General features: G+C 39.1%; 1 protein-coding gene across 9 annotated transcripts in view; it reads right to left on the bottom strand.

Annotated features, from left to right (window-relative positions):
* WDR76 (WD repeat domain 76) overlaps positions 1 to 13682 on the bottom strand; it is a 65474-nt gene that overhangs the window by 33838 nt on the left and 17954 nt on the right. For all 9 annotated transcript variants that reach the window (XM_067029156.1, XM_067029152.1, XM_059059371.2 and 6 more), the window contains 2 exons: positions 13541 to 13633; positions 12191 to 12246 (listed from right to left, as the gene is read on the bottom strand). In XM_067029156.1, the coding sequence (XP_066885257.1) occupies positions 12191 to 12246; positions 13541 to 13633 (149 nt within the window). The remainder of the gene's footprint in view (positions 1 to 12190; positions 12247 to 13540; positions 13634 to 13682) is intronic.

Genomic DNA, 13682 nt, shown 5'->3' with positions numbered 1-13682 from the left:
AACTAAACAACAAACAAACAGAAATGGACAATACAATAACTGAAATGAAAAATACACTAGAAGGAAGCACCAACAGAATAACTGAGGCAGAAGAAAGAATGAGCGAGCTGGAAGAAAGAATGGTGGAAATCACTGCTGCAGAATAAAATAAAAAAGAAAAAAGAAATGAGGAAAGATGGTGGAGGAGTAAGATGTGAAGATCACCTTCCTCCCCACACATACATCAAAACTACATCTACATGTGGAACAATTCCTATAGAACACATACTGAATGCTGAGAAGACCTCAGCCTTCCCAAAAGGCAAGAAACTCCCCACATACCTGGGTAGGGCAAAAGAGAAAAGGAAAAGCAAAGACAAAAGAATAGGGACGGGACCTGTACCTCTGGGAGGGAGCTGTGAAGGAGGAAAAGTTTCCACACACTAGGAAGCCCCTTCACTGGTGGGGATTGGGGGCTCCTTCAGAGCCACAGAGGAGAGCAGAGCAACGGGGGTGGAGAGGGCAAAACGGAGAGATTCCTACACAGAGGATCAGTGCCGACAGCACTCACCAGCCTGAGAGGATTGTCTGCTCACACGCCGGGGAGGGCGGGGGCCGGGAGCTGAGGCTCGGGGTTCAGAGTTAAGATCCCAGGGAAAGAACAGGGGTTGGCTGCGTGAACAAAGCCTGAAAGGGGCTAGTGCACCACACCTAGCCGGAAGGGAGTCCAGGAAAACGTCTGGACCTGCCTAAAAGGCAAGAGACCATTGTTTCAGGGTGCGTGACGAGAGACGATTCAGACCATGGCCTAAATGAGCTCCAGAGACAGATGCGAGCTGCGGCTATCAGCAGGGACAGGAGAGGCGGGCATGAAATGCTAAGGCTGCTGCTGCAGCCATCAAGAAGTCTGTGTGCAAACACAGGTCACTATCCATACCTCCCCTCCTGGGAGCCTGTGCAGCCCACCACTGTAGGGTCCCATGATCCAGGGACAACTTCCATGGGAGAACACATGGCATGCCTCACACTGTTGCAACGTCACACCAGCCTCTGCCACCGCAGGTTCTCCCCGCATTCCGTACCACTCCCTCCGCCAGTCTGAGTGAGCCAGAGCCCCCTAACCAGCCACTCCTTTAATCCATTCTGTCTGGGTGGGGAAGAGATGCCCTCAGGCAAGCTACACGCAGAGACGGGGCCAAATCCAAAGCTGAACCCCAGGAGCTGTGCAAACAAAGAAGAGAAAGGGAAATTTCTCCCAGCATCCTCAGGAGCAGCAGATTAAATCTCCAGAGTCAATTTGATGTATCCTCTATCTGTGAAATACCTGAAGAGACAACGAATCATCCCAAAATTGACGCAGTGGACTTTGGGAGCAACTGTAGACTCGGGGTTTGCTTTCAGTATCTCATTTGTTTCTGCTTTTATGTTTATCTTAGTTTAGTATTTACAGCTTATTATAACTGATAGATTTGTTTATTGGTTTGGTGGCTCTCTATCTTTTTACACTTTATATATATAATCTTTTTTCCCTTTTTCTCTTTCTGTGAGTGTGTCTGTGTATGCTTCTTTGTGTGATTTTATTTGTATAGCTTTGCTTTTGCCATTTGTCCTAGGGTTCTGACTGTCCATTTTGGTTTTTTTGTTTTGTTTTGTTTTTTAGTATACATTTTAGCGCTTGCTATCATTGGTGGCTTTGTTTTTTGGTTTGGTTGCTCTCTTCTTACTCTCTCCTCTTTTTTATTTTTTAAAATTTTTTCTATTTTAATTACTTTATTTTACTTTATTTATTTATTTTCCTTTCTTTCATTCTTTTTCTCCCTTTTATTCACAGCCATGTTGCTGACAGGGTCTTGGTGCTCTGGCCGGGTGTCAGGCCTGAGCCTCTGAGATGGGAGAGCCGAGTTCAGGACACTGGTCCACCAAAGACCTCCCAGACCCATGTAACATCAAATGACAAAAGCTCTCCCACAGATCTCCATCTCAACGTTAAGAACCAGTTCCACTCAACGAACAACAAGTTACAGTGCTGGACACACTATGGCAAACAAAAAGAAACACAGGAGCACAACCCCACCGATTAGCAGAGAGGCTGCCTAAAATAATAATAAGGTCACGGACACCCCAAACACACCACCGGATGTGGTCCTGCCCACCAGAAAGACAAGATCCAGCCTCATCCACCAGAACACAGGCACCAGTCCCCTCCACCAAGAAGCCTACACAACCCACTGACCCAACCTTACCGACTGGGAGCAGACAAAAAAACAACGGGAACTACGAACCTGCACCCTGCGAAAAGGAGACCACAAACAGTAAGTTAAGCCAAAATGAAAAGGCACAGAAATACAAAGCAGATGAAGGAGCAAGGTAAAAACCCACCAGACAAAACAAATGAAGAAGAAACAGGCAGTCCACCTGAAAAAGAATTCAGAGTAGTAACAGTAAAGATGATCCAAAATCATGGAAATAGAATGGAGAAAATACAAGAAATGTTTAACAAGGAACTAGAAGAACTAACGAGCAAACAAACAAGGAAAAACAACCCAATAAATGAAATAAAAAAACTCTCTGGAAGGAATCAACAGCAGAATAACTGAGGCAGAAGAGTGGATAAGTGACCTGGAAGATAAAATAGTGGAAATAACTACTGCAGAACAGAATAAAGAGAAAAAAATGAAAAGAATTGAGGACAATCTCAGAGACCTCTGGGACAATATTAAACACACCAACATTTGATTTATACGGGTCCCAGAAGAAGAAGAGGAAAAAAAAAAAAGGGACTGAGAAACTAATAAGAACCTGCTGTATAAAACATAAAATAAAATGAAATAAAATTCAAAAATTCCAAAAAAAATTAAATACAAAGAAAAACTATTAAAAGCAGCAAGAAAAGAGCAACAACATAGAAGGGAATGCTCATAAGGTTAACAGTTGATCTTTCAACAGAAACTCTGCAAGCCAGAAGAGAGTGGCAGGACATATTCAAAGTGAAGAAAGGGAAAAACCTACAATCAAGATTACTCTAGAGCTTCCCTGGTGGGGCAGTGGTTGAGAATCTGCCTGCCGATGCAGGGGACACGGGTTCGTGCCCCGGTCCGGGAAGATCCCACATGCCGTGGAGCAGCTGGGCCCGTGAGCCATGGCCACTGAGCCTGTGCATCTGCAGCCTGTGCTCCGCAATGGGAGAGGCCACAACAGTGAGAGGCCCGCATACCACCAAAAAAAAAAAAAAAAAATACTCTACCCAGCAAGGATCTCATTCAGATTCGACGGAGATATTAAAACCTTTACAAACAAGCAAAACCTAAGAGAATTCAGCACCACCAAATCAGCTCTATAACAAATGCTAATGGAACTTCTCTAGGCAGGAAACACAAGAGAAGGAAAAGACTTACAATAATAAACACAAAACAATTAAGAAAATGGTAATAGGAACATACACATCGATAATTATGCTCCAACAAAAAGACATACACTAGCTGAATGAATACAAAAACAAGACCCAAACATATGCTGCCTACAAGAACCCACTTCAGACCTAGGGACACATACAGACTGAAAGTGAGGGGATGGAAAAAGATACTCCATGCAAATGGAAATCAAAACAAAGCTAGAGTAGCAATTCTCTTATCAGACAAAATAGACTTTAAAATAAAGACTATTACAAGAGACAAAGAAGGACACTACATAATGATCAAGGGATCAATCCAAGAAGATATAACACTTGTAACTATTTATGCACCCAACATAGGAGCACCTCAATACATAAGGCAAATGCTAACAGCCATAAAAGGGGAAACCGACAATAATACAATCATAGTAGGGGACTTTAACACCCCACTTTCACCGATGGAAAGATCATCCAAAATTAAAATAAATAAGGAAACACAAGTTTTAAATGATACATTAAACAAAATGGACTTAATTGATATTTATAGGACATTCCATCCAAAAGCAACAGATTACACTTTCTTCTCAAGTGCTCATGGAACATTCTCCAGGATAGATCACATCTTGGGTCACAAATCAAGCCTCAAAAACGTAAGAAAATAAAAATCGTATCAAGCATCATTTCCAACCACAACACTGTAAAATTAGAAATCAATTACACACAATAAAAGTATAAAAAACCACAAACACATAGAGGCTAAACAGTGCACTGCTAAATAACCAAGAGATCCTAAAGAAATCAAAGAATAAAGAAAAGAATACATAGAAACAAATGACAATGAAAACACAATAACCCAAAACCTATGGGACACAAAAAAAAGCACTTCTGTAGGGAATTTTATAGCAATTCAATCTCACCTCAAGAAACAACAAAAATCTCAAATAAACAATCTAAACTTATACCTAAAGCAATTAGAGAAAGAAGAACCATAAAAAACCCCAAAGTTAGCAAAAGGAAAGAAATCATAAAGATCAGATCAGAAATAAATTAAAAAGAAATGAAGTAAACCACAGCAAACATCATTAAAACTAAAAGGTGGTTCTTTGAGAAAATAAACAAAATTGAAAAACCATTAGCCAAACACATCAAGAAGAAAAGGGAGAAGACTCAGATCAACAGAATTAGAAATGAAAAAGGAGAAGTAACACTGACACTGCAGAAATACAAAGGATCATGAGAGATTACTACAAGCAACTGTATGCCAATAAAATAGAAAACCTGAAAGAAATGGACAAATTCTTAGAAAAGCACAACCTCCCAAGACTGAACCAGGAAGAAATAGAAAATATGAACAGATGAATCACAAGCACTGAAATTGAAACTGTGATTAAAAATCTTCCAGCAAATAAAGGCCCAGGAGGGACTTCACTGGTGGAGCAGTGGTTAAGAATCCTCCTGCCAGGGCTTCCCTGGTGGCGCAGTGGTTGAGAATCCGCCTGCCAATGCAGGGAACACGGGTTCATGCCCCAGTCCGGGAAGATCCCACGTGCCGTGGAGCAGCTGGGCCCGTGAGCCATGGCCACTGAGCCTGTACGTCCGGAGCCTGTGCTCCGCAACGGGAGAGGCCACAACAGTGAGAGGCCCGCGTATCACAGAAAAAAAAAAAAGAATCCTCCTGCCAATGCAGGGGACACGGGTTCAAGCCCTGGTCCGGGAAGATCCCACATGCCGTGGAGCAGCTAAGCCAGTGCACCACAACTACTGAGCCTGTGCTCTAGAGCCCATGAGCCACAACTACAGAGTCCATGTGTCACAACTACTGGAGCCTGCGCACCTAGAGCCTATGCTCCACAACAAGAGAAGCCACTGCAATGAGAAGCCCGCACACCACAGCAAAGAGTAGCCCCCATTCACCACAACTAGAGAAAGCCTGCATGCAGAAACAAAGACCAAACACAACCAAAAATAAATAAATAAATAAACAAACAAACTAACTAACTAAAGACGCAGGACCAGACAGCTTCACAGGCAAATTCTATCAAACATTTAGAGAAGAGCTAACATCTATCCTTCTCAAACTCTTCCAAAATACGGCAGAGGGAGGAACACTCCCAAATTCATTCAATGAGGCAACCATCACCCTGATACCAAAACCAGACAAGGATGACACACATAAAAGAAAACTACAAGCCAATATCACTGATGAACATATATGCAAAAATCCTCAACAAAATACTAGCAAATAGTTTGTCATGTAATTTCTTAACTATAAATGAAATAAGGATCTTGAAAATTACACATATTGGTTTTTTTACTTGATATGTCTGATTTGTGTTCCTCCAAAAAGAAAAAAAAATACTAGCAAACAGAATTCAACAGCACATTAAAAGAATCATATTCCATGATCAAGTGTGTTTTATCCCCGGAAGGCAAGGATTCTTCAATATACACAAATCAATCAGTGTAATAAATCATATTAACAAATTCAAGGAGAACAACCATATGATCATCTCAATAGATGCAGAAAAAGCTTTCAACAAAATTCAACACCCATTTATGATAAAAACCCTCCAGAATGTAGGCATAGAGGGAACTTACCTCAACATAATAAAGGCCATATATGACAAACCCACAGCCAACATCATTCTCAATGGTGAAAAACTGAAACCATTTCCACTAAGATCAGTAACCAGACAAGACTGCCCACTCTCACCACTATTATTCAGCATAGTTTTGAAAGTTTTGGCCACAACAATCAGAGAAGAAAAAGAAATAAAAGGAATCCAAATCAGAAAAGAAGAAGCAAAAATGTCACTGTTTGCAGATGACACAATACTATACACAGAGATGGTGAGATATACCATGCTCTTGGATCGGAAGAACCAATATTGTTAAAAGGACTATTTCTACCCAAAGCAATCTACAGATTCAATGCAATCCCTATCAAATTACCAAAGGCATTTTTCACAGAACTAGAACAAAAAATCTTAAAATTTGTATGGACACACAAAAGATGCTGAATAGCCAAAGCAATCTTGACGAAGAAAAATGGAGCTGGAGGAATCAGACTCCCAGACGTCAGACTATACTACAAACCTACAGTAGTATAGGACAGTAAGGTATTGGCACAAAAACAGAAATATAGATCAGTGGAACAGGATAGAAAGCTCAGAGTTGAACCCATGCACATATGGTCACCTTATTTTTTTTGTGTGTGTGTGGTACATGGGCCTCTCACTGTTGTGGCCTCTCCCGTTGCGGAGCACAGGCTCTGGACACGCGTGCTCAGCGGCCGTGGCTCACGGGCCCAGCTGCTCCGCGGCATGTGGGATCTTCCCAGACCTGGGCATGAACCTGTGTCCCCAGCATCGGCAGGCGGACTCTCAACCACTGCACCACCAGGGAAGCCCCTGGTCACCTTATCTTTGATAAAGGAGCCAAGAATATACAATGGAGAAAAGACAGCCTCTTCAATAACTGGTGCTGGGAAAACTGGACAGCTACATGTAAAAGAATGAAATTAGAACACTTCCTAACACCATACACAAAAATAAACTCAAAATGGATTAAAGACCTAAATGTAAGACCAGATACTATAAAACTCTTAGAAGAAAACATAGGAAAAACACTCTTTGATGTAAACCACAGCAAGATCTTTTTTGACTCACCTCCTAGAGTAACGAAAATAAAATCAAAAATAAACAAATGGGACCTAATTAAACTTAAAAGCTTTTGCACAGCAAAGGAAACCATAAACAAGATGAAAAGACAACCCTCAGAATGGGAGAAAATATTTGCAAACGAAGCAACTGACAAAGGATTAATCTCCAAAATATACAGACAGCTCATGCACCTCAATAGCAAAACAACAAACCACCCAATCCAAAAATGGGCAGAAGACCTAAATAGACATCTCTCCAAAGAAGACGTACAGATGGCCAAAGGGACATGGAAAGATAATCAACATCACTAATCATTAGAGAAATGCAAATCAAAACTACAATGAGGTATCACCTCATACCAGTAAAAACGGCCATCATCAGGCTTCCCTGGTGGCACAGTGGTTGAGAGTCTGCCTGCCGATGCAGGGGACACGGGTTCATGCCCCAGTCCGGGAAGATCCCACATGCCACAGAGCAGCTAGGCCCGTGAGCCATGGCCGCTGAGCCTGCACGTCCGGAGCCTGTGCTCCACAATGGGAGAGGCCACAACAGTGAGAGGCCCGCGTACGGCAAAAAAAAAAAAAAAAAAAAAAAAAAGAAAAAGAAAACGGCCATCATCAAAAAATCTACAAACAATAAATGCTGGAGAGGGTGTAGAGAAAAGGGAACCCTCTTGCACTGTTGGTGAGAATGTAAATTGATACAGTCACTATGGAGAACAGTACAGAGGTTCCTTAAAAAACTAAAAACAGAACTACCATATGACCCAGCAATCCCCCTACAGGGCATATACCCTGAGAAAACCATAATTCAAAATGACACATGTACCCCAATGTTCACTGCAGCACTATTTACAACAGCCAAGACATGGAAACAACCTAAATGTCCAATGACAGATAAGTGGATAAAGAAGATGTGGTACATATATACAATGGAATATTACTCAACCATAAAAAGGAACAAAATTGGGTCATTTGTAGAGATGTGGATGGACCTAGAGTCTGTCATACAGAGTGAAGTAAGTCAGAGAAAAACAAATATTGTATATTAACGCATAAATGTGGAATATAGAAAAATGCTACAGATGAACCTATTTCCAGGGCAGGAATAGAGACACAGACGTAGAAAACGGACATGAGGACATGGCGGTGGGTGGGGGGAGGGGAGGGTGGGATGTATTGGGAGATTAGGATTGACATATATACACTACAATGTGTGAAACAGATAGCTAGTGGGAACCTGCTGTATAGCACAGGGAGCTAAGCTCGGTGCTCTGTGATGACCTAGGTGGGTGGGATAGGGAAGTGAGGGGTGGGAGGGAGGTCCAAGAGGAAGGGAATATATGTGTACATATAGCTGATTCACTTCATTGTACAGCAGAAACTAACACAACATTGTAAATCAATTATACTCCAATTAAAAAGAAAAAAGAAATAAAAGAGGGGACTCACTACAGATCCTATGGACATGAAAAACGTAATAAAGGAATATGAACAACTCAATGCCCACATATTTGAAAACCTAGATGAAATGGACCAATTCCTTGAAACATACAATTTGCCAAAACTCATACAAGAAACAATCTGAATAGGCCTGTATTTATTAAAGAAATTGAACTAGTAATCAATAACCTTCCAAAACAGAAAGCACCAGGCCGATATGGGTGCACTAGTGAATTCTACCACACATTGAAGGGAAAAATTAAACCAATTCTCTACAATCTTTTTCAGAGGACAGAAGCAGAGGAAATACTACCTAACTCATTCAAGAGGCTAACATTACTGTGATATCAAAACCAGACAGACATCACAAGAACAGAAAACTACAGATCAATATCTCTCATGAGCCGAGACGCAGAAAACCTCAACAGAATATTAGTAAATTGAATCCAACAATGTATAAAATGTATTATAAACCACAGCCAACTGGAATATATCCCAGGTATGCAATGCTAGCTCAACACACAAAAATCAATTAATGTAATCCACCCATCAACAGGCTGAGAAAAAAAATTGCATGACCTTATCAATAAATGCAGGAAAAGCATTTGGCAAATCCCAACACCCATTCAGAATAAAAATTCTCAGTAAACTGAAAATAGAGAGGAACTTCCTCAGTGAAATAAAATCTACAAAAAACCCTATAGCTAACATAATATTTAGTGGTGAGAAATGCCAAGCTTTCCCACTGAGATCAGGTACAAGGCAAGAATGTCCTCTCTCACCACTCCTTTTCAACACTGTCGGACTTCCCTGGTGGCGCAGTGGTTGAGAATCCACCTGCCAATGCAGGGGACATGGGTTTGAGCCCTGGTCCAGGAAGATCCCACATGCCATGGAGCAACTAAGCCCATGCACAACAACTACTGAGCCTGCACTCTAGAACCCGCGAGCCACAACTACTGAGACCACATGCCACAACTACTGAAGCCCGTGCACCTAGAGCCCATGCTCCACAACAAGAGAAGCCACTGCAATGAGAAGCCCGCATACTGCAAGGAATAGTAACCCCCTCACCACAACTAGAGAAAGCCCGCACGCAGCAACAAAGACCCAACACAGCCAAAAATTAATTAATTAACTAACAAAAAAAAAAAACCACTGTGCTGAAAGTTCTAGCTAATGCAATAATAGAAGAAAAGGAAATAAACGGTATAAAGATTGGGAAGAAAGAAATAAAACTGTATTTGTTCACAAATGACATGATAGTCTATTTAGAAAATTCTAAAGAATGGATAAAAATATTCCTGGAAGTAATAAGTGATTATAGCAAGGTTGTAGGATACAGGGTTAATATACAAAAGTCAAATGATTTCCTATATACCAGCAAGAAACAAGTGAAATTTGAAATTTAAAATACAATCCATTTAAATTATAAACCAAAAAAAAATACTTAGGCATAAATCTAAGAAAATATAAGATTTATATTAGGAAAACTACAGAACTCTGATGATAGAAATCAAAGAACTAAATAAATGGAGAGATATCCATGTTCTTTGATAAGAAGACATACTGTCAAGATGTCCGTTCTTCCCAACTTAATCTATAGATTCAAAGCAATCCCAATCAAAATCCCAGCAAGTTATTTTGCAGATATTGACAAACTGATTCTACAGTTTATACAGGGAGGCAAAAGACACAGAAGAACTAACACAATATTTAAGGAGAAGAACAAAGTTAGAGGACTGACTACCCAATGTCAAAACTTACTTTAAAGCCATAATAAGCAAAACAGTGTGATACTGACAAAAGGAACAATTCAACTGTCCATCAACATAGCACACTCATACAGAAGAAAACACATGATAAAGCTGTACACATCAACATGAATGAATTTTAAAACATGAAGATATTAAAATGAGCAAAATAAAATCCAAGAATATAAAAATAAGGACAAAATAAGCAAAATACTGTTTAAATATACATTCACAGGTGGTAAAACTATAAATAAATGCAAGGAGTGATTATCACAGAATTCAGCATAATGGACTTCCTTGACAGTCCAGTGGTTAAGAATCAGCCTTCCAATGCAGGGGATGTGGGTTCTATCCTTGGTCGGGGAACTAAGATCCCACATGCTGCGGGGCAACTAAGCCCGCATGCTCTAGAGTCCACGCACCGCAACTACAGAGAAGCCCACGCACTGCAACAAAAGATCCCGTGTGCCACAACTAAGACCCCACTCAGCCAAACAAATAAATAAATAAGAATTCACATAATGACTGTTATCTGAAGGGAGGGCCTTAAGAGGTACTATAAATTTCTATTGACCTGGACAGCAAGTACTGGCCTAGGCCAGTGCTCCACAACAAGAGAAACCACTGCAATGAGAAGCCCATGCACCACAACAGAGCAGCCCCTGCTCGCTGCAACTAGAGAAAGCCCACACGCACAGCAACGTAGATCAACACAGCCAAAAGTAAATAAATTAATTTTTAAAAAATAAATTGATTAATAAAAAAATACTTCATATGTGCTTCTTTTTATGTATAATATATTTAGTAATTTTTAAAAACTTAAACCCCTCTAGATTGGCATAATGCCAACTTTACAGATAAGGAAAGAAAATTACATAAATCGTCCAAAGTTACTACCACAGCTATAAGTTGCTGAATTGAAACTTGAAATCATGTTTGCCAAATTTCAAAAGCTATGTTCTTTCCTCTATATTACATAACTTCTGCTCTATCTACTGGATACTAATACTTATACGACTACTAAGTACTGGAATTCTGTGACTTAAGTGAGAAAAAAAAACATTAATCTTTGCTAATAAAAAATATGCAAATATAAGCTAATGACCAATTGACAACAGAACTGGTGCTATTACCTTCCACTGTTAATGATGTTCCTCCTGTAACAATTTTTCACACTCACAGATACCTGGTCATAATTAAAGGTTTAGCTTTTCTCAAGCTAGCTAACCTGTATGAGAATCAAACCAATTAAATGATGCTACATTTCATTAGCATCTAGCACTAAAAAAATGGTCTACTGATGCCAAGATTTTCAGTTTCTTCACTTATACATAAGCCCTGCTAAAATGAAGAGAAGAGAACTTAATCTAAGGAATCCTGGAGTTCAAATCCTAAAGCTTCCACTTAAGAACTACTTTGACCTTGAGCAAATTATCAGTACTTTACCTCTTTGAGCCTGTTTTCTATCCCAGAAAATTTTTGCCAGAAATAAATGAAATAATGCAGTATAAAAATTTTAGGTCATTGCACTGTATTTCATAGATGTGCAACAAATGCTCATTTCCTTCCTTTATTCTAGGAATGGGAAAGAAAAAACAAATTGAGAAGCAAAAAGATAGCCAGAAAAATAAAGTAGAAGAATCTTTAAGAACAGTTTCTCGGGCAAAAATAAGAACAATTTAGTGGTAATAAAGATTTCCCTCCATTAGCAGCAATAATAAATATAAACAAAATTCAGCTCTCAAGATTCTATTTCCTGTATAGTCCTTTGATGAAGATGAGAACTTTAGAGTTATTAAAAGGTAGCATTCCCTCAGAGTTTCTATAAAGGATTAAGATTAAATTACATTAAATTACAGTTTCTGATCTGCTATTTATTTTACTATGTTGAACCAGTTTTTCAAATTATAAAAAAACTCAGCAATATATCATGGTACAGGAAATGTAAACCAAATCTTTTACCTTTTGGATTCAGGAGGCTGTCTCTTCTTTATCATTTCACGGAGCCTTGCAGCTGACTGCAAAATACACAAAACATACACATGTAAAAAAACACTATCTTATAACTACATAGCTTACCTTCTAAAATATTAAGTATCTGCTACTGTATCCACACTAAACCAAGATCTATATAGGAACTAAATAACCATAAGATATGATACCTGTTCTTCTAGTAGACATGAGACAAATACACTATCAATAATAAAAACAAGTATATAATACTATCTAATGTACTGACATTCTGATACCTTGGACCAGGTTGCTAACAAGTTTACATGATTAAACATTAAACATTTATCAAATATACTATTACAAATTTAAAAGTTTAAATTATACTACAGGCAATCCTACTTTGGTGTTTTCCAGAAAAGTTACAGGTTATACTTCCACAAATCAAATCAGAATTTCTGTTAACTAAAATCAAAATCAGAGATACTTTTGTCTAAATTTCTTATGAATTTTCAACTGTTAGTGACTCAACAATTTAGTCCCTTATATTAACTTGCCCTCCCTCCCCTCAAGATGCAAATACACACTGAATATTTAGGAATCTGGTATTCAGAGAAACCAAATAGTTATTTAATAAATCCAAGGATTTAATGTATTTGGGGGGAAAAAAATCACACACCCTCCTAAACAGCTATTCTCTCACACACAGAAATTTTACCCCAGTGTAAATTATACCTTTAGTAATAATGATTATAAAACATTAGCATAATTCTGGCCACTTATCCTTAAAGTTTCCTATACAAAGCATATTCCCATCTATTCTTTTTTTTTTTGGCCTTGCCACACTGCATGAGGGATCTTAGTTCCCTGACCAGGGACTGAACCTGCACCCCCTGCAATGGAAACTCGGAATCTTAACCATGGGACCTCCAGGAAAGTTCCTCGCATCTAGTCTTAAAGTTAAAAAAAAAAAAAAAAAAAAAAAAAGCCATCCTCTCTCTCCTCTACCACACATCCCTTAACCCATCCCTCCCACCTCATCTTTAACCTTTAGTTAAAGCAACGTCTTGGAACATACCCTGTTTCTTTGAATCCAAGACAACTATTCATAAGACACCATTATTTTATGTACTACCAAAAAAGGGGTGACAGGAAGCTGCCAGTTATAGTTTTAATATGCCAATTTCAAAAAAATACCTTGGAATCAATAAAATATGGTAACCTCTTTCTATTCAGTGAAAATCTTGCTCCTAGTTTTACCCTCCCTCATTTGACACTATGAAACCTGATGCTATGAGTATTTTATCAACCTACTGGCAAGAGGAATAGTATCTCAGTTTTAATTAGAAACTCCACACAAACCTCAGACAACTGAAGAGAAGCAAAAAAGTTTGCATTTTCTGATATGTTCTTCAGTCTCTTCTTTTCATATGGTGACAATCCTGAAAAATCATCCTATAAAATTACACCAAAAAGATTCTGTTACTTTACATAATCCATAGCA

The sequence above is a fragment of the Kogia breviceps genome, chromosome 3, assembly GCF_026419965.1.
Source record: "Kogia breviceps isolate mKogBre1 chromosome 3, mKogBre1 haplotype 1, whole genome shotgun sequence".
NCBI classification, from domain to species: Eukaryota; Metazoa; Chordata; class Mammalia; order Artiodactyla; family Physeteridae; genus Kogia; species Kogia breviceps.
This window is presented reverse-complemented; position numbering and strand designations above follow the sequence as displayed.